The sequence below is a fragment of the Heliangelus exortis genome, chromosome 2 (assembly GCF_036169615.1).
Source record: "Heliangelus exortis chromosome 2, bHelExo1.hap1, whole genome shotgun sequence".
Classification (NCBI taxonomy): Eukaryota; Metazoa; Chordata; class Aves; order Apodiformes; family Trochilidae; genus Heliangelus; species Heliangelus exortis.
In genome coordinates this window covers 7,515,445-7,537,716 of record NC_092423.1, presented here as the reverse complement: position 1 = coordinate 7,537,716, position 22,272 = coordinate 7,515,445, and the positions used below count along the sequence as shown (strand labels likewise).

Below are 22,272 nucleotides of genomic sequence, written 5' to 3'. Positions count from 1 at the left end.
TGTTTTATGCAAGGAGAAATATATTAAATACTGAAAACTTGTGATCTATAACAACACTGTATTGGCACAATGTCTGTGCCACATATACATAAGGCAACTCTGTTTGATGTAGTATTTGAAGGTGTTAATTAAATCATAAAATATTAATAATGTAGCTACCTCAGGTAAGTTGTATCCACCATATCAATGCCTCATGCCTGGGAGAGATATTGCCACACTGTGAGACTGAGACTACATTTTTCTGTTTCTAGTAGTCATTGGATTTAATTATAACTTTGCCATTTACCCAACTTTTTCATTAGATACTGTGTTCTTCCTACATTGAATCATTTTCTCTTCTTTACAGGAAGCTTTTTTTGGGAAAGACCTGCTAGATACCAGTAGACAAAGCAAGATGAGCCTAGACAATTTACCTGAAGAATCACTTCCACTCTCATGTAAAACAAATCTGACCACCAATTTCCTGGATCCATCATCTGACCCCCTTCTTAGCTCAACCTCCACTCCAGCTCAGGCAAAACTGGGACCTCAAGGTATACAAAGCTAAAGTTAGTGATAATTCAGTAGTTTGATTCTGTTACTGCAACTGGGGCTTTCCCACTCTTTTGTCACCATGTTTATCTGATGTATTTTTTAATGTTCTGTATATTAACTTTCCCTGAGAGGTTAAATTATGTTGATGATCAGTGATATTCAGCTCCAGGGCCTAAGCTGTTTCAGAAGGAGCAGTAAATGGCACAACAATTGGCACTTAATGAAAATCTGAAAATCCATGACTGTAACATCCATGTCAATAAAATCCATTAAAATTAATTCTGTGTAAAAATAAGCATTATAGAAGAAGACATACACTCTAATTAAAATATACTCTTAGTAGTCTGGTGAATATCAGTTGGATGAATATCATCCAACTTTTATTTTCTTTAATGTTTTAGATTATTATAGGTTGCCAGTCTCCTCGGAATTTTTGGTTCACCATGTCATTTCAGAACATGAGTGCCCTTTCCAGGTACAGTTTGTAGCCCCCAGGCAATCTTTTGCTTTTGCTATTGCAAAACCTTACTGAAGTTACTGCTGAGAGTTTTGCAAATAGCCAGAGGGTTGTGAAGTGCTGCTGAATGGGCAGCTTCACACAAAGGAGCAATTAAAAGTGAAAACCTTACTGTCCCCTCCAAATTATTTTATTCTCTGTGTCTCGTAGTATGTGCTGTCAGCTAGAGATGTCTTACCATTCTGTATTTTTTAAAAACTGTCACTATTTCTTGTGTATATTGGTTAATTTGTGGCTATTGTTTCAGCTCATCCTCACAAGATTTTCCATCTGAAAATGTTTACACACATTGATACAGTTTCCCATGTCCAGAGAGCCATTTGAAGAAAAGTTGCTTATTTATGATTGTTACTCAGTAAAAATCTGCTAAAAGAAAAGGAAAGGGCTACATTATAATCAAACATTGATTATAATACAGTTGAAAATGGGAATAATAGAGAATGCAAAACTTAACTTCCCCTGAAGGGGAAACCACTCAGTGTTTCAAGGTCTGTATTTCATTCATTCGAACACTACAAGAAAATATGCTAGAAAATATATAGGCTTTTTTTTTTCACTCCAGCATTCTTTTGAAGCCAGTGAAATACAGATTCAGAAGTCTGCTGGTCCATGCAACTGCATGATTAAAGTCATCAGTGTATTATGCCTGTATAAGATTTTAGAAATTAATGAATTTGATGTTAATGTAATGTTCTATTTTTCCAAAGTTGGAAAGGAATTTTTTTAAAAAACTGTTCTTTATGAATAAGGGAAATTGTAAAAACATCATTTTTTCTTCTTTTTATTCAGCAATAAATCATAATGAAGTGCCTATTAATAAATAAATCACTAACAGTGGTTCTAGTGGATAATCTACTGTTCCATTTTAAATACAAGAGACTCAAAGGACAGTGTTTTGGAGCCATGGGAATGTTCTCAACAATCGTTTCTCAACTGTTCAGATTTCTGGCCAAAATTGTGTCCAGACAGAGCTGTTTGTTGTAGTTGGAGCACCAGTGGGTGAAGTCATCTGCCAGTATCGATCAGTTCCAGTGTCATTTTTCTTAACTCTTTCCCTGTGACTCTGCAGGAGACAGTTCTGTTTCCACAATAGCATCCACACGTCTGAGAGAGCCAGATTAGTTCTGAGCAGTGGAGACACTGGTGAACTGGCTCACTGCTTCCCACCTTCCCTACTGCCTAATACTGCAGAGGAGCTGGAGGTGGGAGTAGTGTCCAGGAGCACCTGTGATATTTTCATTGTTTCAATACAGACCTGGCTTTGAAGCAGGAACAACATGAAGTGCTTTATGCATGCACTGGGAGCCTGTTAGGACCATATTGTTACCAACTGTTATTTTCCTACAGTGCCACTTCCCACAAGGATTTCTTACTCCTGTGAGAGTCCTTGCTTAGCTGGACAGGAATTTTTCACAAGGAAGATGTTCTTGTCTTGGAAACTCCACGTGTGGATTCCCAGGATTAAGGGTCAGATACACTTATTGGTATTCCACGTTGCTCTCAAGCACCTAAAGAGGAACTTCATCTGCTTTGCTTTTCAGGATGTGCATAGGAATGCTGGGGTGCCCAGCAGTGATGTGTTTAGTCTGCTCCTGAACTGTCACTGCAGTTCAATGGCACATTCTGTGACTGTTTATTCTTAGACCTTTGCTAAGGGTGGCTGAAACTTCTGTTACATGAAATTAGAATAATGATGAGGATTGGCAGTGTGGGCCAGAAGAGGGTTTTTGGAGTCCTTTTGTTTACTATTAATCTCTAGTAAATGTGACTAAAGTAAGCTCTAGGCTCCAAGTCCAGATTTTTGTCTGGCAAAAGGATGCAGTTTTGTTTTGCAGTTACAAGACTCACCTTTCCTGTGGGTTTGTAATGTGTGGCACACTACACAGTATATGCTGCATAGGACCAACCCTTGAAATTGTTTACAAGACAGTACCAGGGCAGAGTACCAAGGGGTTTCACACTGGGACACAAAGCATCAGGGCTCCAGGGTCTCCTTGGCTGCTAATGGCTCAGTTTGAAGGTGGTGATTAAGATCTGTTGCATCCTGAGTGTTCTGAGGACTGTCCACATCTCTGATGAGTTTCTTGACTTGGGTGTCTCTGATGAAAGAGAGTCCACTTGATGAGGTGTACTGTGGAGGTTTTGGCAATATGATCTTTCTTTTACTTTGAAATCATTCAGTGTTTTTTTGTAAGGATGGTGAAAAAATCACCAGTTGAAGAAAGATTTCCAGAAAATGCTAAAGAAATTCTTCCTAAACAAAAGGACAAGAGTCATCTGAATCTGTGTGCAATTAATTTAATTCTGTTGAGATGTTTTATATGTACTAGATATTTTATTGTGTGATTAAACATCTTAGGGTGCCTGCAACCTTGGGAGAGGCATGTTTCTTCTTTTAGAACTTCATAAATAAATAAAAATAAATGCATTGGAGAAATCAGTATCACAAGATAGCAGCAGAACTGTGCTCCATGATACATCCATCATTACAACGAAATTATTTTCCTTTTTGTCTTCATTTCCATCTCCTTTCTGAAAGAGTCAAATTAATGAGCAGTATTGAGTTATTTGTTTGGCAGCAGATGTCAACCAGTTATTGATTCTGATCTGAAGCAGCTGACTAAAGTGATTTAGTTGTTTCCAAGATAATATTAAGCATGCATGCAATTGAAACAAGGAAAAAAAATAGAAGAAACATGTAAAAATATGCTTTAGATTAGATGTTGTACATAAGACTTCTGGATCGTAGAGTCTAGCCCTCTTCTATCACTAACACTCAGCTTTTTTATAGACTTAGCAAGCTCCATTTTGAAAGCAGTTAGAATTTTTTCCAACCTACTAATCTCATCAGAAGGCTGCCACAGAATCTGATTGCCTTAATAACTTGCAGCCCTCTAATTTGAGGTCTCAATTTATTCATGGCCAGTTTGTAGCTACTGGTGGTAAACTCTTCGGCTGTATCTTTCTACCTGAGCACTTTCTTTTAGAAACTGTTCCCAAGCATATTACTAAGGATTGTGGAGAAAAGCACTGTAACATAAAATACTGTGGAAAATAACGAAGTAAAGAAAAATAATTTTCGTTTTCAGTAATGGCAGAAGGGCAAAAGGCTCATCTCTGGAAAACAGCAGAAGGAACATCTAATTCATTGCAAGATTTAGCAGCTTGGAAAGTAGCCTCATTTTATAACTAAATCCTTGGCACCAGGCCTCTTTCCTGGGGCAGTTGGGTTGAACAGTACAAAAAAATCCTCATGTATATCTGAAATGTGTTTGTTCTTGGACTTTCTGGTCCCACCAGAAAACAACTGTTTTCCACATTGAAGATTTTATGATTTGTTTAATTCATTTTCTTTGTGTAATTGTTTATGCATTTAGCATCTCTTCATGTGTCATTGGTCTGGCAATGATAGCTCTTGTAGTCATGATAGTCTGCAGGTTTTCTGAAAAATATTTTTCTCTACTTCTATTTCTTTGTCAAACAATTTTCTTCAAATGTTGCGCATCTGTAATAGTCCTAAAAAAATAGTTAATAAGACCAGATGGGCCATTTGGAGCTGCATCCAATTGGCGGCCGCTGACGAGTGGTGTCCCCCAGGGATCAGTGCTGGGCCCAGTTCTGTTTAATATCTTCATCGATGATTTAGATGAGGGGATTGAGTCCACAATTAGCAGATTCACAGATGACATTAAGATGGGGGGAGTGTGGATCAGCTGGAAGGCAGGAGGGCTCTGCAGAGGGGCCTGGACAGACTGGAGAGTTGGGCTGATTCCAACGGGATGAGGTTCAACAAGGCCAAGTGCCAGGTCCTGCACTTTGGCCACAACAACCCCATGGGGAGCTCCAGGCTGGGCACAGAGTGGTTGGAGAACAGCCAGGCAGAAAGGGACCTGGGAGTCTGGATTGACAGGAGGCTGAACATGAGCCAGGAGTGTGCCCAGGTAGCCAAGAAGGCCAATGGCATCCTGGCCTGGATCAGGAACAGCGTCACCAGCAGGTCCAGGGAAGTGATTCTGCCCCTGTACTCAGCACTGGTGAGGCCACACCTCGAGTCCTGTGTCCAGTTCTGGGCCCCTCAGCTCAGGAAGGAGATTGAGGTCCTGGAGCAGGTCCAGAGAAGAGCAAGGAGGCTGTGAAGGGATCCAGCACAAGTCCTGTGAGGAAGGGCTGAGGGAGCTGGGGGTGTTCAGCCTGGAGGAGGCTCAGAGGAGACCTCATCACTCTCTACAACTCCCTGAAAGGAGGTTGGAGCCAGGGGGGGGTTGGGCTCTTCTCCCAAGTAGCTACCAGTAAGAAAAGAGGGCATGGGCTTAAGCTCTGCCAGGGGAGGTTTAGGTTAGATATTAGGAAAAAATTCTTTATATAGAGGGTAATCAGGCATTGGAATGGGCTGCCCAGGGAGGGGGTGGGTTCTCCATCCCTGGAGGTTTTTAAGAAGAGACTGAATGTGGCACTCAGTGCCATGGTCTGGGAACCACAGTTGTAGTGGATTAAGGGTTGGACTTGATGATCTCAGAGGTCCTTTCCAACCTAGATGATTCTGTGATTCTGTAATTTCTCTCTAGTGAAATGGATATCAAGAAGGTAATAATATCCAGAATTTATCATTTAATATTAAATAATTTATTGCTATAACCAGACCAGTTTTTCCTAGACAGCAAACAAACATGACATTTCTACCAGTGGCTGTTCTCACTTGTTCAAGATTTCCTCTGGTCTAAAAATAGCATCTCCAATTTCCACTTACTTACTCCTGCTTCTTACTCTTATGTTTACTTTCCTGTCAGGGTGTAGTAACTCATTGCTTTGTAGTCTTAAATACAGTGATGGTAACCAATCACTTTCTTACATGTGTTGTTTGTTTGTTTGTTTGTTTTAAATATTGCCTTTTGATTTGCTGTGTCCTTTATAAAACCTATTAGTTGACTTTCATGTTCGTAGGCCTTTATGTCTTAGAGGCTGCAAATTCTCACTAGATCCTGGGAATTTTTCCCCCAAAATCAGTATTTCTTCCACATGACTGATTACATTATTTCTTTTACTGTACTGGTGAAACTATTAAACAACATAAATGTGAAGATGGCTGCAGTACTGGCGGGGAGGGGATGCAAATCAGCACACTCACCCCAGAGTGACTTGCAGTGCATAACACACTATAGGAGGCCCTTATAGTCTGGTAAATCTGTGTCTGAGTGGATAGTTCAAGCTATAGTATATCACCAGAGTCATAGATAAATGCCACAAATGGTTGATTTTATTTTATTTCATCTTATACAGGTAGCACCGATGATCCTTTAGCTGATCTTTCTGAGGTCTTAAATACTGATGATGATATTCTTGGAATTCTTTCTGATGATTTGGTAAAGTCTGGAGATCATTCAGGTATGTATGTTTGTAAGACCTCTCCAGTTTTCTATTTTTTTTCTCTTTATTAGAGGTGTATTTGCTGTATTGTATTTGTAGGTTAAGCTTTAGGTGATTTCAGATACAGTTCTTGTACCTTAAGAGTACCTTGGTTTGAGATGATTTTTTTGTCTTCTACCAAAAAAAAAAAGCCTAAAAATCCCCAACATTTTCAGCATTTCGTTTTACTTGGCTCTTTGCTTTGCTGCTTAAGGGAGAATAAAATGTAGCTGCTGTTGTCTGTCATACCTGCATAGCTTTTTTCAGCATGCAGCTTTTTCTTTACTTTTTTTTTGTTTTCATGTTATAATCATCCATTTTATCTGGTTTGGGTCCTGTAGGTCTTGATTTATGCACTTTCCAGGTTGAGAACTCACCCTCCCCATTTGGTAAGAAACTAAACAATGGATGATCCATGGTTAGAAGTAGTCATCTATCCTAGTGGTTTTAGCTGAAAGAACTGCATGTATAGAAACTAGTGCTCCTACTGTGTCACTAATTCATGCTTTCATTTTCCACTCTTTCTGTGGTGTTTGAGTATAACACAGCCTATAAACTCTGCACTCTGCATTTAAGACTACTGCATAAAGTTTTGCTTACAGCTTTTAAAGACTTTCCTGAGTTTTTGTGTTTCATGATACAAAACCATGCATTTTCTTGCTGTCACTGTTAATTTTAATATTCCTTCTAGTAGTAGTGTGTAGTTCTTTATCATAGTGGTATCTTTTGTAAATTAGAAGCATTTTAAGGATGGGAACATATTTAAGCATGAATAAAGCAGTCAGCATCAAATCTTTGTTTCCACTGGATGACAATTCATCACTCTTTGTAAAACACAGGTTAACAATAAGTAGAAAAGCATGTTTCATTTTTCAGTCTGGTTTTATTTATTATTTAATACAGAAATATTTTTCAAATAGAAAAGAGTGTAGTTCTTTTTTTTTTTTTGGGATCTTTTTTCTATGAGAGATTTATTGACTCATAAAGTATGTTAAGAAATTTATGTAGGAAGCTATGGTTTCTCATTACCAACAAATCACTTTGCCTAATGTGACCCAGAATATTCAGTAGTTGGTTTTGAAACAGATATTGCTTTAAGTTGTTTGATATTGACTCCACTTCCACAGCACTTCAATATATAGTAAATGTAATATTGTAAGAACATTTGGGATGAACCCTTAAGGTACATGAGGATGAATCATATTGACTGCTGGTGGGATTGTTCTTCAAAATGTGAAAAGCAGTTATATTGGAATCTATATACTGAAAACTATACACTTGAAAACGTCTTGTGCTGAAACTCAGTAGTCTTATTTAAACAAATTTTCCAATTCTTCCAGTTGCATTCTAGTCAATTAACATTCTTCAAACAATGCAGCAAACTGGAAGTAAATAGTAGGTTGGGTTTTTTTTAATTTTCGAATGAATGTTTTATTTTGTCTTTCCTTCCAAACCTTATCAAGTCTTGGTTTAGTTGATAGATCACGTCTAAGGAAAAAAAAAAAAGTTTGATCCTCTATTCTTTACCAATACATTTTCCTACTTAAGTCTAACGCTGTATTCTTTCTTCCTTCAGCTGGATTGGATATTGGTCCCATCTCTGATGATCCTTCTCTGCCTCAGCCAAATGTCAATCAGAGTTCACGGCCCTTAAGTGAAGAACAGTTGGATGGAATCCTGAGTCCAGAACTAGACAAAATGGTCACAGATGGTAATTTTTTTTTTCTTTTTTTTAATCTTGGTCTTCTAGAAGGCTTATGTTGAAATGCTGTCTTTTTTTTTCTCAAATTACTACCTAGGTATTGCTACATACCTATTTGAACTTGGTTGAAGATTAATTTTTTTTCTGTCTTTTGATGATTATTCATTCTGTGTTGTCTTTACTTTGTCCAGGTGCTATTCTTGGCAAATTGTACAAAATCCCAGGTATGTGGTTTAATCTTTGTCATCTTCTAGAAAATATAGTTTGTAAACAATGCCACCCAACTCATGCACAGTGTTTTTGCAGAGCTAGGAGGAAAGGATGTTGAGGATTTGTTCACAGCTGTATTAAGTCCAGCAACCACACAGCCAGCTCCTTTGCCTCAGCCACCACCTCCACCACAACTTATGTCTTTGCACAGTCAAGGTATGTTCCTCTGCTTCTTTTAAACAGCAGCCTGGTCAGGACAGCTTTTCATCTTCAAATGAAGATGTGAAAATAGGGTACACCCTACTTTCCACTATTGCTTGTGGAATCTGCTGTTATTAATTTAGAAAATACTATTGTAAAACTGTTCTGAAGGGTATATGTAATGAACAGGCATGTAACTGTTGCTAGTAGAAGGGAACAGTTATTTTAGATTTTTCTGATATAAAGAAGCTTCTATTTTAGCTCACACTTTGATATTTTTGCAATTTGTCTGTGATAAAGTATACTTTCTCTTCTGGCTTTCCTCATTAATTACTTGTGAGTACCTTCTCAATGGGTCTGTATAAAAGGCATTTGCTTCATCTTAATTTTCTTCAGGAATTCAGTTTAACATGTTAACTAGTCCTATCCAAATAATAGAGTAAAAGCTAAGTAATTTTTGAATGTATCTGGGATATTATAATTTATTTTCTATGTTACTGCTAAATTCATCATTGCTTGATACAGCATATTCTTACTCTTATGTTCAAAGCAAAATGCAGAATTTTTTTTTTTTGTATGTTACTGATATTCTTTTCTCACCATATATCACTTCCATTGGATTTTCCCTGAGCTCATGTAAAGACTACACAGTCTATTGTGTGGGTACTAAAAAAAAATGCTATGCAAATTCTTTCACTAGTAAATTAATCGTAAGAATTAACATGATTGGCTTCCTAGTTGGATGAATTTCCATAAAAAGGGAACACTTCAAAAAGCCTTAGAAAAGAGAGAGTTTAAAGCAAATAATGAGGTGATTTAAAGCAAAAGGCAATGTAGATATCATTGGCTGTTTCCCAGTTACTTGAGTACTTGGAGATAACTTCAGCATTTGAGCTATGTAAGGTTCTTTAACTTTTCCCTGTGGGAACTGCCACAATTACAGGGTTTTAGATTTATATAATTTGGTTCAGTTATGCTGTAATGATACACATGTTCCTGTGAGATAAATGCTTCAGTAAGGGGGAAGCTTGCATCAAGTTTCACTAATTTGAATGAAATTATTTCTCTCTTCTCATAAAGATGTGTAATCCCACAATGCCAATGCAGAGACCTGACTTTCCATCCTGTTTGTCAGGTCTTCACAGTTACCATATATGACCTCTTTAGCAGCTATAATGAAGCATCTGCTCTTAAATTTTGAGTTACTTTAATCCAAACTGTACTTCCTATATAGTGTACCTAGCCTATAGATCAGAGACAGTCTCCTAAAGTGTGAGAGAATGATAACAGTATCATCCTATAGATGAATCCAATTACTCTGCTACTTCTGTGCTTTTAAGAAAATAATGGGACAATAGTTATAGTCATGCTTTAAGTGATGGGGATTCAAAGACCAGTGTTAATTCCATGTTGGAACATCTGCAAAGTCCATCTGCTAGAATGAGTCTGCCTGTACCATAATTGTCTAATACTGTAATCAAATAAATAAAATTTATTTTTTTTATCCAGCCTACTGCTAGGCTGGACATTTAATTAGAAAATTCTGATGATCATTTGACTAGATTTATCCGTTTCATTGGTTACAAATTAGAGAGTTAGTAGATGATGAGGCTTACTTTAGTACAATGCTCAGAAGTCTCAAAAGAGATGTTTAATTCAGGTGGCTAATAATAATTCTTCAAGGACTGAGAACAATCTCCATGCTTACTGTGTAGGTCTGGGTATAACAAACATGACAGACCATTAGCCTTTAAGAATATATCTCAATATAAAGGGAGAAATTTTGGAAATCCATTTTTTGAAAAAATGTTATTTTTTCAGAGAGAAAAAAAAAAATCTGTGCATGAATGCAATTCAGTAGAAAAGAAACCCTTAAGCTTATAGGGAAGCTATGTAAACTGGTTTGAAGTCTTTTCAAAAAATGTAAGGTCAGTATTATAAAATGTTAAAGCAGTTAGTTTTGTTAGATGACATGTCATTTTTTTCACTGAGAAAATTCTACCCTAAAAATAGTCACTCTTTAGAACAGTAATTTTAACAACTTCTTTCTAGGAGAGAATGCATTTCCAAGAGTGCCTCTTATGAATGGTCTGATTGGCCCTAACCCTCATCTCCCTCACACAGCTTTGACTGCTGGAGGTGGGCTTGGCACTTTCTCTCCCATTACACAGCAACCATATACTGACACCAGGTAAGTAAAGGTGGGAAATAAAAAGTCTTTGTTTAATATTTATCACTTGGGAGATACTGTTTGCTTTTAATACTGTGATACTATTAGTATTCAACTACAAATTCTTGACAGCCACTACAAAAACTTCTATATTCTTACAGCCTGTTCACTACTGAAATGGCAGAGTTAAGCACTTTGCCAATTATTTGCTGGTGTTTGGTTTTTGTTTGTTTGGTGGTGGTCTGTTTTTTGTGAGGATTTTTGGTTGGTTGGTTGGGGGTTTTGGGTTGGTTTTTTTGTTTGGTTTGTTTTTGTTTGGTTTGGGTTTTTTTTCCTCATTTTATCATAAGAGCAATTTATCAATAGAACAAAACTCTTTTCTGATTTGTCAGGGATAAGAATCCAGCATTCAGTCCCATGGTAAGTGATCCAAACAGCTCATGGGCACCATCTGCTCCACCTTTGGAAGGTGAAGGTGACACGATGTCCAATGCTCAAAGAAGCACTCTCAAGTGGGAAAAAGAAGAAGCTTTGGGTGAAATGGCAACAGTGGCACCTGTTCTCTATACAAATATCAACTTCCCTAACCTAAAGGAGGAATTCCCAGGTGAGTTATTAAATAAAGTAAATATTTTATAGCAATTTCTGCATCTCGATTTGAAAGCATGTAAAATAAACTAATCAAAGCCTTTCATATTAACACATTTTTTGGTGTTGCAGACTGGGCTACGAGAGTGAAGCAGATTGCTAAACTTTGGAGGAAAGCAAGCTCACAGGAGAGGGCACCATATGTGGTAAGAACAACTACCACCTGCATTTGCATACTTCCAGCAAACAGATTTCATTTATAAAGTTTTTGGGTTATGTTTTGTTGTCGTTGTTCCTGGGGTTTTATTGTTTGGTTTGGTTTTTTTTTTTTTTCAAATAAATTAAGTTCTAGGGTTAATGAAAGTTTGCTTACTTTAAGAATGCTCTGGTAATTTAACTTCTGAGTACTTTTACCAGGTTTATTTGCTTTTTGGCCTTAGAATAACCAAGATGAGAACATTTGTGGTTCCCACTGCCTCTTTGCTACATCTGATTGATGCCTAAAGTCTTACTTGCTCTGTCTCTTTCTGCATGGATTCTCACCAGTTTCTTCCAAATTATAGTAACAAATCATTATGTGACTTCTCTTTCATATTCCCCTCTCACTAGTCATGTTTTTTGGTCCCACTGGAGTTGCTGGAGCCTTTCACCTGTTGAACGAACCATTCCAGATGTGACAGTGCTCACAACCCTACTTCCCTCATTTTCTTTGACCCCTGTGCTCTTGCCTTACTGTTCCCCTTCACTACTTAGTCTCTTCTTTCACTTTGCAGTGGGAACTCTTTTGATATCTTCTGTGTTGTGGGGAGCATGAAGGACTCTGTGTTTTTCTTCCCTACAGCATTCACCTTCATCACATCCAACTGAAGTGAATACATGTATTTGTAGTAGCTATCTGTAGTGGTCTCAGAGTCCATTCTGTAGAACTTGGGTCATTCAAAGGCTTTGTTGAAACCTCTTGTTGAAGCCTGTCCACATTCAAATCTCAGAACTTGTATTATTCATTCTTTTTGACCTTCACAACTGTTGTTAGCAATTTTTTTTTCAATTTCCTGTCATATCTCTATTCTCTCCTGGTTCTCATCTTTTCATTGTTTCTTCACAACAGCAACTGAATGATCACTCTGACTTTGTACATTTCTACAAATTTCTACATAGTCTCATTAATAAATAACTCAATGTGGGAAGCTGAGTTCTTGATCTTTCTGAATCTGTTTCCACTTGAAAGAGTAATTCTGTATTGTCTTTTTGCATCACTGAGTCATCATTATTATTCTGCTTTTTATTCAGACCTGTAACTTCAGCACCTTTGGCTCTCCATGTCATCTTCTCTGTGCTATATTTAATCTTAGTGATTCATTCTGTGTAGTGTTTACAAGATACTATCCACTTACATGGGTGGATTTTTATCCAGGCCTTTATCACTTCACTATTATTTGTATAACTGTGGGGTTGTTTTTTTTTCTTTTTTATTCTTCTTAACAAATGCAGTCCTGTTCTCCTGATGGGTATCCAAAAATCAGCTGCAAAAATTATTTCCTTGATGTTTGGGAGGACGATTAGATGTGCACACACATGAGTATTACGTAGCAAGCAGCAGTTCCTTCTTCACGAAAGTTACAGTCCATGTACTCCTGCCATCCAGTGCTCATGTTCTTGGCATTGTGCACTCAAGAAGCTGCTGTGATACCTTTCCTCAGGGACTTACTCTGTGGGGACGAGTAAAGGCTACTTTAGAAATTAAATATGGAAGACTGTTAGTAAATTTTCACTTCAGGCTTTTTACTTTCCTTAGTGTCCTTACTTTCCTTTTTACTTTCCTTACCCCTTCATCTACAGAGGAAAATGACAAATTTTTCTGCTGCTGTGACAGTGGTGCTCTCTTCCATGTCACTGTTTCATTGTTGGAAGGGAAGGATTAAAGACCTCCCTGCTGGGCAACTCCTACTTGACAACTGCAAATAAAATTGTGAAAAAGAAGATGTGAGGATTTGATTCAGAATAGGAATCATATCCTAGATTTTTGGTAAAACTGACTCTCTGAAACTTACATTAGATGCTTTGAAGTGTCAGTATGGCTGTAAAATGCCTCATTGAAGAGGAATTGTTGTTCTTCAGTCCAATTTTTCCAATCCATAAGCCCATATCCTATGTTTATAGTGCTAGCCTAACACAGACTGAGATCTGTAGAAGCTATTTAATGGAGTAGACTGTATTTTTCTTGTCATTGAAGTTCTTCACACTAGTGGCCTTTATCGATCCAAAAATCATCTGCTGTGCTCATCTCTTCAGATTGCAGACCACACCAGTATGTGATTTGAAAGGTAAACTGGTGGGATTCTTGCTCACTTGGCACAGCACAGTACCTGATCAGACAGTCCTATTATATAGAAAGTCTCTACTGCTAGTAACTCCTTAGTTCATTCCAAGTATGTTAAATGCAGAATTTCTGGAGAGATATAAATTATTTTTAGTTTGGAATTCCTTTTTAACTGCACAATTTAGTTTTCACAAGCATGTGTGTGATGAAAACAGGCTGTACAAATAATTTGGTGGTAGATTTGTAGGAATGACAGATGCGATGTTCACACTTACCAGAAGGAAACAAAGCTAACTACTTTTTTTTATTATTATTATTTTCTCCCAGCAAAAAGCCAGAGATAATAGAGCTGCTTTACGCATCAATAAAGTACAGATGTCAAATGACTCCATGAAAAGGCAGCAGCAACAGGATAGCATTGATCCCAGCTCACGTATCGACTCTGACCTCTTTAAAGATCCATTAAAACAGAGGGAATCAGAACATGAACAGGAATGGAAATTCAGACAGGTATGTTGGATTTAGGGTGTTTTGTTATTTTTCTTCCAGCTTTTTAGTGCATTGTTGGAACCTGTTATAATAAAATCACTCTTAATCTTTCTTTGTAGAAGAGTATAAAGCCATCCGTTCTGCCCAGGAAGAAAATAGATGCTAGCAGAAGAGAAACTGCTTGTAAATGTTAGAAAAATTTGTTTCAAAACTATGGCTCTTAAATCATACCTATTATGGAAATAGGTTATTCTTTCTCTGTATGGCTGGCTAGTGCATTAGTTTGGTTTTATATACCCTACATTTAAGTAACCCTATCCTGTAGACTGCTGCTTCACATTGGACTGGCTGTCTCTTGGACTCCATTTGTTTCACATCAGTGCTGCATCTGTCAGTAACCTTTTGTCTTCAGAATATAAGGTTGGAAAGCAGTGCTGCTCTTCAGGCAACCTGGGAAATGTGTCTTCCCAGGCAATCGAGGAGCATGTCAAAGTAATTGAACTTTACAACTAGCTAGGCCCTCTGCTCCCATTGCATTTAAAAATTTGCCATTTACAATTATTTATAATTGATCTTTTATGTGTTCTCAAGTTTTAATTACAGATTCAGTCACCAGAAAGGTTGTGTATACCCTGAACTTAGAAGTGTAACCTTTTTGCTTATCATTTTCAACCAGCAAATGCGGCAAAAAAGTAAGCAGCAAGCCAAAATAGAAGCCACACAGAAGCTTGAACAAGTGAAAAATGAACAGCAGCAACAGCAGCAGCAACAGCAGCAGCAGCAGTTTGGTTCCCAACAGCTTCTGAACCAGTCTGGCTCAGACACACCTAGCAGTGGGATCCAGAGCCCCTTAACACCACAGACTGGCAATGGAAATATGTCTCCTGCACAACAGACATTCCATAAGGATCTATTTACAAAGCAGCAGCTACCTGCTACGCCTACATCAGTGTCCTCAGATGATGTGTTCCTAAAACCACAAGCTCCACCCCCTACTCCCACTCGAATCCCAGCACACGATTCACTGTCGCAGTCTCAGGCTCCTCAAACATCATCACAACAGATCTTTTCTCCAGGTTCCACAAACACAAGACCTCCTTCTCCAATGGATCCGTATGCTAAAATGGTGGGGACACCTAGGCCAGCGCCCATTAACCAAAACTTTGTTAGAAGAAGTACCATTGCACCGTTAGACACATGTACACCACAAACACCCATCCCCAGGCCCATTCAGGTAACAGAACCATCAGGAAGCAGGCCCTCACCAGTCAGGGATTCATGTTCTTCATCTCCAGGTAGCAGCGATCCCTATGCAAAGCCACCAGACACACCCAGGCCTGTCATGGCAGCAGAGCAGTTCTCCAAACCACTGGGGGTCCCAAGGTCACCTATAGTTATGGACCAGTCAGGGAAGGTTCCTTTAGCAGCTGGAAGCAGTGATCCATTTACTAAGCCAGCACCCAGAACAGATGCATTTCAGAGACAGAGAGTAACTCCTGCTGACGCGTACGCGCGGCCACCGCTGACCCCCACCCCTGCTCCCGTTGATGGGAGCCCTGGGCCTTTTAAAACCCCAATGCGGCCACCTCAGTCCCCACAAGATCCTTATGCATCAATGCCAGGTACGCCCAGGCGTGTTGCTGTTGATCCATACGAGAGGCCACCTTTGACACCGAGGCCGGTGGATAACTTTTCCCAGCCTAATGATCCCTACAGCCAGCCTCCCCTTACTCCCCATCCTGCAATAAAAGAGACTTTTGCCCATCCGCCCCGGATAGTGCGGCAGCAAAGCGATTCTTTCCCTCAGTCTGGACCCATTTCAAGACCAGCTTCTCAGGACCCTTACTCCCAGCCTCCAGGTACTCCTCGGCCTGTTGCTGATCCTTATGCCCAACCTCCAGGAACTCCTCGGCCCGCCGCAGTGGATCCATATATGCAGCAACCACCAACACCAAGACCTGCTCAGCCAGCAGATTTATTTACTCAGTCCCCAGCAAACCAGAGACATTCTGATCCATACGCCCAACCTCCTGGAACTCCAAGGCCTGTCCTCAGTGATCCTTATTCTCAGCAACCAGCAACTCCAAGGCCAGGGATTCCAGAGAGTTTTAACAGACCTGCGATGACAAGACCAGGACTAATACCAAGTAGAGATCCTTTCCTGCAGACGCCACAGAACAGGTTGCAGGGTACTTTTGTCAGGCCATCAGATCCATGTTCTCAAACTCCCAGACCTGCAGGACCTGCAATAACAGATTCATTTAGCCATGCTCCAGCTGCTCCAGCACGTGACCCGTATGATCAGCCACCAATGACTCCAAGACCTCAGCCAGAATCCTTTGGAACTGGTCAAATGGCCCATGACACTGCTGAACAGCCACGGCCTGGATCTGAGGGAAACTTCAGTACATCTGCAAATTCTCCCATGAGTTCTCAAGGACAACAATTTCCCAAAGTTTCACAAGTTCCTGGCCCAGCACCCACTACAGGAGTAACAGATACGCAGAGTACCATGAGCATGTCACAAGCAGACACTGAGAAGTTAAGACAGGTGAGAATAACATTTAATACTGATGGTATTAAAATTTAGGAAGTAGATTTCCTCCCATTCTTGTTAATATTTGAAGTTGTTTTACCACTGAACATAGCTATTTAGTGTGGAATTACCTTCATTCTCTTAGCGTGCTAATTTGGTCCTGGATAGAACCACAATATATAGAAATACCAGCAATTTTTAAGTAGTTTGGACAAGATTCAAGAAAGAAGCAGAGGCTGTCTTTGAAGCATTCAAAGATGTGGATGCTGGGTCTATAATTATTCTTTTATCTACAGTGTGAGGAAAAAAATGCTTTGAAAGAACAATTCTACCACCTAGTAGATAAGATGTAGAACTGATTGTCAGTGACTTGTTCACTGAATGAAAAAAGGAGTATAGGCAAAGATTTCAGACTAGGTGTCTAGCTTCCCAGTTGGCTGACATGTTGAGGTGGGTCCTACTACTGGGCACTGCTCTTACAGAGTCACATTCACTCCAGGCTTTTGTCAATGATGTTTGACAAACAGCTTTTACTGAGACATAGAATTATGTTCAACTTGTGGCAAGCCTCAGTTTGAAAGGGGCAATGGGAAGTAAATTTAGTGGAAAAATTGGTAATATTTATCATACAGAGTTAGAGTTAAATCTGCAGCTTTGGTGTAATCCTCTTGCTGAATTTCCTTTCACATTTAGTCACCTTTCTCCCTTAGAATTCACTTTTTCAGCTGGTAAAAGAGCCCATGTTACTGAAATAGAAAAAGGAAAAGAGTTGCTTATGTAAATTGGTAAAACAGGTTCACACTGTAGACATTCACAAGAGATCTGGAGGTTTATTTGCGTTACTACCATCTTGCACCATTTGATTCCTCTTCTAATTTCTGAGGTGGTTATGGTAGTTTGCAATGTTTTTCTTTGACAACTGAAGATTTTTTTTCATCCAAAAGGCTTAACCTAGCAGAGCATAACGGTTCAAAATATGTCAATTGCAGTGTCAAGCACAATGTTGTTTTTTTTTTTTCAAACAGCGCCAGAAATTACGTGAAATTATTCTGCAGCAGCAGCAGCAGAAGAAGAATGCAGTTCGTCAGGAAAAAGCCTTGCAGGATGCAGCAGCTCCTACCCATGCAACTGCTCTTCAGCACTGGCAGCAAGACAATTTAAATCAAATTTTTAACCGCCCTCCTCCTCCATATCCTGGGAATATTAGGTCCTCTGTTGTCCCACCAGCAGGGCCAAGGTTCACTGTGTACCCAAAAGACCAACGTGGCCCATTTCCTGCTGATGGCCAGTTCAACAGACCCCAGTTTCCAGGTGATATGAATGCCATGGGGATGAGACCTCATGGTCTCAGGTAAGCTCTTTGATCTCTTAAAACCAGGATGTTACAGGTGTAGTTCTACAGTTACATAAGTTGTTAGCTAAAGGAGGGGTTTCTGATGAAAAATCATCTCTGTTGTCTACAGTAGCTGGTAATCTGGAAGTTATCCTGTACAGTGAATTTTCCTGTAAGGGTCTGTAACATTAGAATGTATATTTTACACTAAGGCTGTTCTGCCATTTCTTTTATTGGGGTTTAATAAGAAATAAAAATGGAGAAACTGCAATACTTGTGAAAGATATATGACGTGAAAGATCTTGTTGCCTCAGGTTCTGAGGCATTTCTTTTTACTGAAGGTCTGACTTTAGGTTTGTTGTCTTAATAACTAATAATGTAATATTCTTTTTTTTTTTTTTTTTTAAGTTAGAATGAATATGTAATCATATGTCATCTTCTGCCTGTGCTATTTTTAGTGAATGGTATGATGTAAAATGAGCACCAGTATTGACATACATTGTCACCTCAGGAATTATTATTCCCAACATTTTGAATTTATTTCAGTAATTTTCTAATCCACACAACATTATTTTTCACGCTAGGCTGCATTAACATGTAGTTTAATTATTAGGTTAGTTCTTACCCTCAGAGTTTTATTTCCATTATTATTGGAGTTGAAAACAGGTTGTTTGTTAAACGTAATTAAAGCAATTATTTTATTGTAGTCATAAAGCTCATTTAAATGCAAGCATAATTAGTCAAAATATTTGTTTAAATATCTTAACGAATGCATCATGTAAAGCATTTTGTTGAATAGTTATTTAGCCAAATATGCCAGACTAGGCAGTCCTGAGAAAAAAAAAGACTATTTAGCCTTTCCTACTTTATTTTAGATATGGGTTTCCAGGAGGTGGCCATGGCCCACCAGCAGGTCAAGAACGTTTCCTCGGTCCTCAGCAGCCGATGCAACGCCCTGGAGTTCCACCACAGCTGAGGAGATCTCTGTCTATTGATATGCCACGGCCAGTGAACAATCCACAAATAAACAGTGCATCTGGGATCTCCCAACATTTTCCTCCACAGGGAATTCCAGTTCAGCAGCACAATATATTGGGTCAGGCATACATTGAGTTACGTCACAGAACTCCTGATGGGAGGCCAAGGCTGCCTTTTAACCCTTCTGCTGCAAATGTTATGGATGCAGCAGCACAGCATCAACGACATGCAGGATTTATACCCAGGCAGGAGTTTCCAGGCCCAAGACAGGCAGAACCACTGAGACATAATTCTCAAGGGATACCTAACCAGTTGCAGATGTCTACAAGTTTGGAGCACATGTCACAGTCGCAGCAGGATCAAATCAATCCTGACAACCCACCTGCACTTGTGATACGTTCTCTAAGTCACCCACCAGTTGCTGATGCATTCCCTGGACCACCTTTATCTACATCTGCACCAAGTGATGAATCTGCAAATCTACAGATTCCCAACCAGCAGAGCGATGGTCTAGAGGAAAAGCTTGATCCTGATGATCCTGCTGTAAAAGATTTGGATGTGAAAGACCTTGATGGGGTTGAAGTCAAGGATTTAGATGATGAGGATTTGGAAAATTTGAATCTGGACACAGAGGATGGGAAAGGAGATGAACTGGACACTTTAGATAATTTGGAAACCAATGACCCTCACCTTGATGATCTTCTAAGATCTGGGGAATTTGATATAATTGCATACACAGACCCAGACCTTGATGTGGGAGATAAGAAAGGAATGTTTAATGAAGAACTAGATCTTGGTGTCCCCATTGATGACAAACTAGATATCCAGGGCAAGACAGAGGAACCAAAACAGCAAGAGCAAGGTGATAAAACAGTTTCCCCTGCTGAGTCCCAGTCTCCACAGAAGAAATCTGCTACAGAAAGTGAAATTAAAACAGAAGTGCTTTCCCCAAAGACTAAGGAGGAAAAGAAGAATGAAAATGAAAATAATGATGGAAATGCTGAATCCACAAGTACTCAACAGGCTGCTGAAGTGGAGTTAAAGGATGGAGAAAAGGCTCCTGTGCAGCCTCCTAACCCAGAATTTCCTGACAAAACTACTGCTGTTCCTAGTCAAGAATCAACTGTGCCTAGTCCAGATGCTCAGGGATCTACTCAGTTGCCTGTTCAAGGAGCAGTAAGTTCCTGCAGCATTACTGGGTCCACACCAGTCCTCTCAAGTTTGCTTGCTAATGAAAGCTCAGATAATGCTGAAGCAGGGACTCTAGGATCTCCATCTCAATCTTTGCCAGCAACACAAATGAACCATGGATCAGGTATTCCTCAAACACTAATGACACCTGGTGGACAGATCTTGGAAAACACTTTGAATACAAATTTGAACATGGTTCCACGAATGAACCATAACTTTCCTCAAGGGTCACCAAATCCAGGATTTATTCAGGGTCAATCATCTAATCATAACTTTGGGACAGGACAAGCATCTAATCAAACTGTGGCTGTAACAAACCGTCCTGGTCCCAGTGGCATCTCTGGTCCCCAGCAGATAATGCTTCCCCAACCATTAGCTCAGCAACAGAATCGAGAGAGACCACTTCTGCTGGAGGAACAGCCACTTCTTCTGCAGGACCTTTTGGATCAGGAAAGACAGGAGCAGCAGCAGCAGAGACAGATGCAAGCGATGATTCGCCAGCGTTCAGAACCATTTTTCCCCAATATTGGTATGTGGATGGTCTATTTGCCTCTGTTCTGGTTAGGTTTTTTAAAAATACAATGTTAAATAGTTAAATAATCCATTGCACTGAAAAAAGCAGTAGATGTGTGGAGCTTGAAGGTGGCATAACAAAAGCCAACCTGCCTAGTAGGTACAATGGGAGTATGGAAACTGAGCTTGTAGGCAGAATTTTGAATTCCATGGCAAGGCTTCTGTTGACATTACTAAAATCAGGGTAACTCTGCATTACTGCTTATTTTTCTGGCATCAGCTATGTCATATAGGTTCTCATACATGTTATGGAGTAAATACAGCTTTTATAAACAAAAATAAATGATCAGGTGCAATTGCTAACCTTTTGGTCTATCAGTTGGCTCTTTATGGTTGCTTTGCTACATTTATTGTAGTGTTTAGAAAAGGGATCATCAAAAACTGGATTACTAATTCTGGGCAAGGACCAGAAACGTTGCAAACAATATGTACTTAAAATGTTTAAAACAACCACATCTCGTGTTTAATGTAACACAGCAGTTTGAGCAGTCAGATCAAGACAAGCAAGATCAAGTCAATTGTCATTTATTAAATTTGAAATTTTGAGAAATGTGTTAGTTGTAACTACGCTGGCCATCAAGGCTCTTTGTTCAAAACACAATTTAACCCATCCCCTAAACCACAGCTTCATATCTGTAGGAGGCTAGAATGTGCTGTAGCCACCCCAGATGACAAACAGGACCTCCAAAGCTCCCTTCCAACCTCAACCATTCTGTACTCATTTTATCCTGCTCTTTGTGAGGCACCTAACAGGAGAGACAGCAAAAAGGCAGTGTTCACCATGCACATGGTCTTTTCAGAAGCTGTATGGGGATGTGTCTTTCTGCCTGTAGTGCTACTGGTAATTACAGAATGAATAAACCAGTTTCTTAGTACCCTGGTGGTAATGTTATAATTTTTCCAACTGAACACACAGTAACAACTCTTCCTCCTGAAGAGAATTTATTAACTCTTGGGTCACACCCCAGAAGCAACTGTGCCTACTGTGCTTGTTTTCAGTCATAGCACCCAAAGAAAAGCATAAGTTTGTTTTGAGAATAGATGAAACTACATACTAACCAGGAATTTAAAACTGGAGAGGACAAGTTATTTTAAGTAGTAATGCAATTGTGTTGTTTTACTGATGACTTATGCATGAACTAGGTCTCAACAAGTCAGTTCCAGTTAATGACTTGTGATGCTCAGCAATGTAATTCACTTTTATTGTTTTTCTTTTATAGACTTCGATGCAATTACTGATCCCATAATGAAAGCAAAAATGGTGGCTCTTAAGGGGATCAATAAAGTCATGGCTCAGAGTAACATGGGGATGCCACCAATGGTTATGAACAGGTAGGCAACACCTGATACCATTCCTTAGGTCTACAGAATATAAAAGGAACTGATAGAGCCAAAGAAAACTGTGCACAGGAAATGAAAAAAAAATGCAAGTGGAAAAAATCCTTTTCTCAGTAGTAGTTTGTTGTCTACTCTAATACAAAATTATTTCCTAGAAATGAAGCTGGTATGGCAGCAGAAACTATAAAA

At 39.2% G+C, this 22,272-nt stretch overlaps 1 protein-coding gene across 31 annotated transcripts in view; it reads left to right on the top strand.

Annotated features, from left to right (window-relative positions):
• Positions 1–22,272, top strand: part of KMT2C (lysine methyltransferase 2C) — a 197,041-nt gene that overhangs the window by 150,705 nt on the left and 24,064 nt on the right. For 27 of the 31 annotated variants that reach the window (XM_071734713.1, XM_071734685.1, XM_071734711.1 and 24 more), the window contains 14 exons: positions 347–533; positions 6,329–6,433; positions 6,796–6,843; positions 8,031–8,165; positions 8,348–8,380; positions 8,463–8,582; positions 10,620–10,758; positions 11,130–11,344; positions 11,458–11,531; positions 13,973–14,155; positions 14,811–16,685; positions 17,696–18,021; positions 18,879–20,701; positions 21,966–22,077. In XM_071734713.1, coding sequence (XP_071590814.1) covers positions 347–533; positions 6,329–6,433; positions 6,796–6,843; positions 8,031–8,165; positions 8,348–8,380; positions 8,463–8,582; positions 10,620–10,758; positions 11,130–11,344; positions 11,458–11,531; positions 13,973–14,155; positions 14,811–16,685; positions 17,696–18,021; positions 18,879–20,701; positions 21,966–22,077 — 5,375 coding nt within the window. The remainder of the gene's footprint in view (positions 1–346; positions 534–6,328; positions 6,434–6,795; positions 6,844–8,030; positions 8,166–8,347; positions 8,381–8,462; positions 8,583–10,619; positions 10,759–11,129; positions 11,345–11,457; positions 11,532–13,972; positions 14,156–14,810; positions 16,686–17,695; positions 18,022–18,878; positions 20,702–21,965; positions 22,078–22,272) is intronic. The other 4 variants (XM_071734697.1, XM_071734692.1, XM_071734694.1 and 1 more) reach the window with 3 other exon arrangements.